The sequence below is a fragment of the Penaeus monodon genome, chromosome 28 (genome assembly GCF_015228065.2).
Source record: "Penaeus monodon isolate SGIC_2016 chromosome 28, NSTDA_Pmon_1, whole genome shotgun sequence".
NCBI lineage: Eukaryota > Metazoa > Arthropoda > Malacostraca > Decapoda > Penaeidae > Penaeus > Penaeus monodon.
In genome coordinates, this window is record NC_051413.1 from 35,657,570 (window position 1) to 35,659,484 (window position 1,915).

Genomic DNA, 1,915 nt, shown 5'->3' on the forward strand with positions numbered 1-1,915 from the left:
ATAGGTTGGAATATACAGAGGATTATCACTTCACCCCTGATGCCTGTGCAATAACTGAACATGAAGAATGGGCATTTAGTATAAACTCTTCATTCTCTATGGTGCTCTGAAATATTCACCAAGTTGCACAGAGCCCTGAAAGCTTTAGTTTTCTTTTATAAGATTTGTCATACAGCTGTTACAGATTCTGCTACATTATCTTTCTACAAGAATAGTTATAAACTTTTATCCTCCTAAGGGAACTTTTTATAGAATGCAAAAATTGTACATGTATCTGACTTAACCTAAGGCCTTTCAAATGGCCATGGAACTTAACCTGAGGTTTGTTTCTTTTCATCAGGTCTCCTGCTTGAACAACGTGTGCGGTATGATACCGTTCCACAACCCAGATGTTCCAGACCAGTTTTATAGATTGTGGACATCTTTATTTATTCATGCAGGGTAAGGCCTCCCAAGGTATCATGGGTGAGAGACATGGACTAACGACCAAACTCTTTTTTTCTGTACAACTATGGTGTAGATTTTATGGTAATTTAGCTTATGTATTCCTTTAAGTTTTTAAGCTGGATTTGTTCTTTTGTTTTGAGAGCTAGAATAAGAGGGAGAAGCCCCTAGACCTCTGAGGTGACAGTTCATTAATGACTATTATTTTTACAGAGTTCTCCACCTGCTTATCACAGTAGTGTTACAATACTACCTGATGAGAGACATGGAGAAGCTGGCAGGACCGGTGCGCATTGGGGTCATCTACGTGGTGTCAGGCATCGCGGGCAACCTAGCGTCAGCCATCTTTGTCCCCTACCGGGCAGAAGTGGGTCCTTCAGGCTCCCAGTTTGGGCTGCTGGCATGTGTGTTTGTGGAATTCATCAACTCATGGCAGATGATGAGAAATCCTTGGAGGGTTTTAGGCAAACTGGTGGTCATGACATTGACGCTCTTCTTGGTGGGGCTCTTACCGTGGGTAGATAATTATGCTCACATATTTGGCTTCATCTTCGGGTTCCTGCTCTCTTACGCACTGCTGCCGTTTGTGTCATTCGGTCCGTACGACAAGCGGCGGAAGGTGCTGCTCATCTGGGTGTGTCTGGTGGCCGTGGTGGTGATGCTCACAGCACTAATAATACTCTTCTATGTCACGCCCATATACGAGTGCAAGGTATGCGAGTACCTTAATTGCATCCCTCTAACACGGGACTTCTGTGCAGAGCAGAACATCCATTTCGACCAAAAGATGGATATGATATGAGAGGCTGATGCTCCTGTCACAGGATGTTCCTGTCGACAGAATCAGCTGTCAGTCAACGGTCACCGACGTGCCAACATTTCTAGTAATATAACCAGTGTAATTATTACCGTATGTTATACAAGTGATCACCGCTGTTATGGTCATTTTCTAGTTTCATACTCGGGGAAATATGGGATTTACCAGCGCCTATTTTGGCCCATGTGTTTTAAGGGCCAAATTAGAATTGGTCAGATATACAAATTAGCATTGACTAGCAATGGACAAGATTTTTATACATATTTTCCCTTGTGAATGTAACAAACCCGTAATTTGTCTTTTAATGCATATATGCCTTATCTGGTAAGGTTGATTCCACATGAGTGTATTCAGTATCACCTGTTAATAACTTGTTAAAGAAAAATAAACATGAATTAGCATTAGAAGAATTTTTGTTGCCATCTTGTGAGGAACATTACCATGTTGTTAGATTTCATATATTACTCAATGAAGATGTTCAGGTAACAAAATAACCTTTGTTTCCCATTCCATGTTCTCAAAGCAGTGTGGAGCCTTTTTATGCATTTTGCAGGAAGCTAACTTGTGAAGGCGAACATTCAAATGCAGTTACAAGGACATGTAAACTTGTCTTGTCCAAAGCTGTAGTTCATGTTGGTTTGTGCACGGCCTGTC

The 1,915-nt window shown here is 41.5% G+C and overlaps 1 protein-coding gene across 1 annotated transcript in view; it reads left to right on the forward strand.

Moving 5' to 3' along the window:
* The window catches only part of LOC119591566 (inactive rhomboid protein 1-like), a gene marked incomplete at its 5' end in the record, with an annotated part of 17,044 nt that extends 15,379 nt beyond the window's left edge, over positions 1-1,665 (forward strand). Inside the window, 2 exon segments of the mRNA XM_037940327.1 lie at positions 341-441; positions 658-1,665. Of these exon segments, the coding sequence (XP_037796255.1) occupies positions 341-441; positions 658-1,246 (690 nt within the window).
* Between the last annotated feature and the right edge of the window lie 250 nt (positions 1,666-1,915).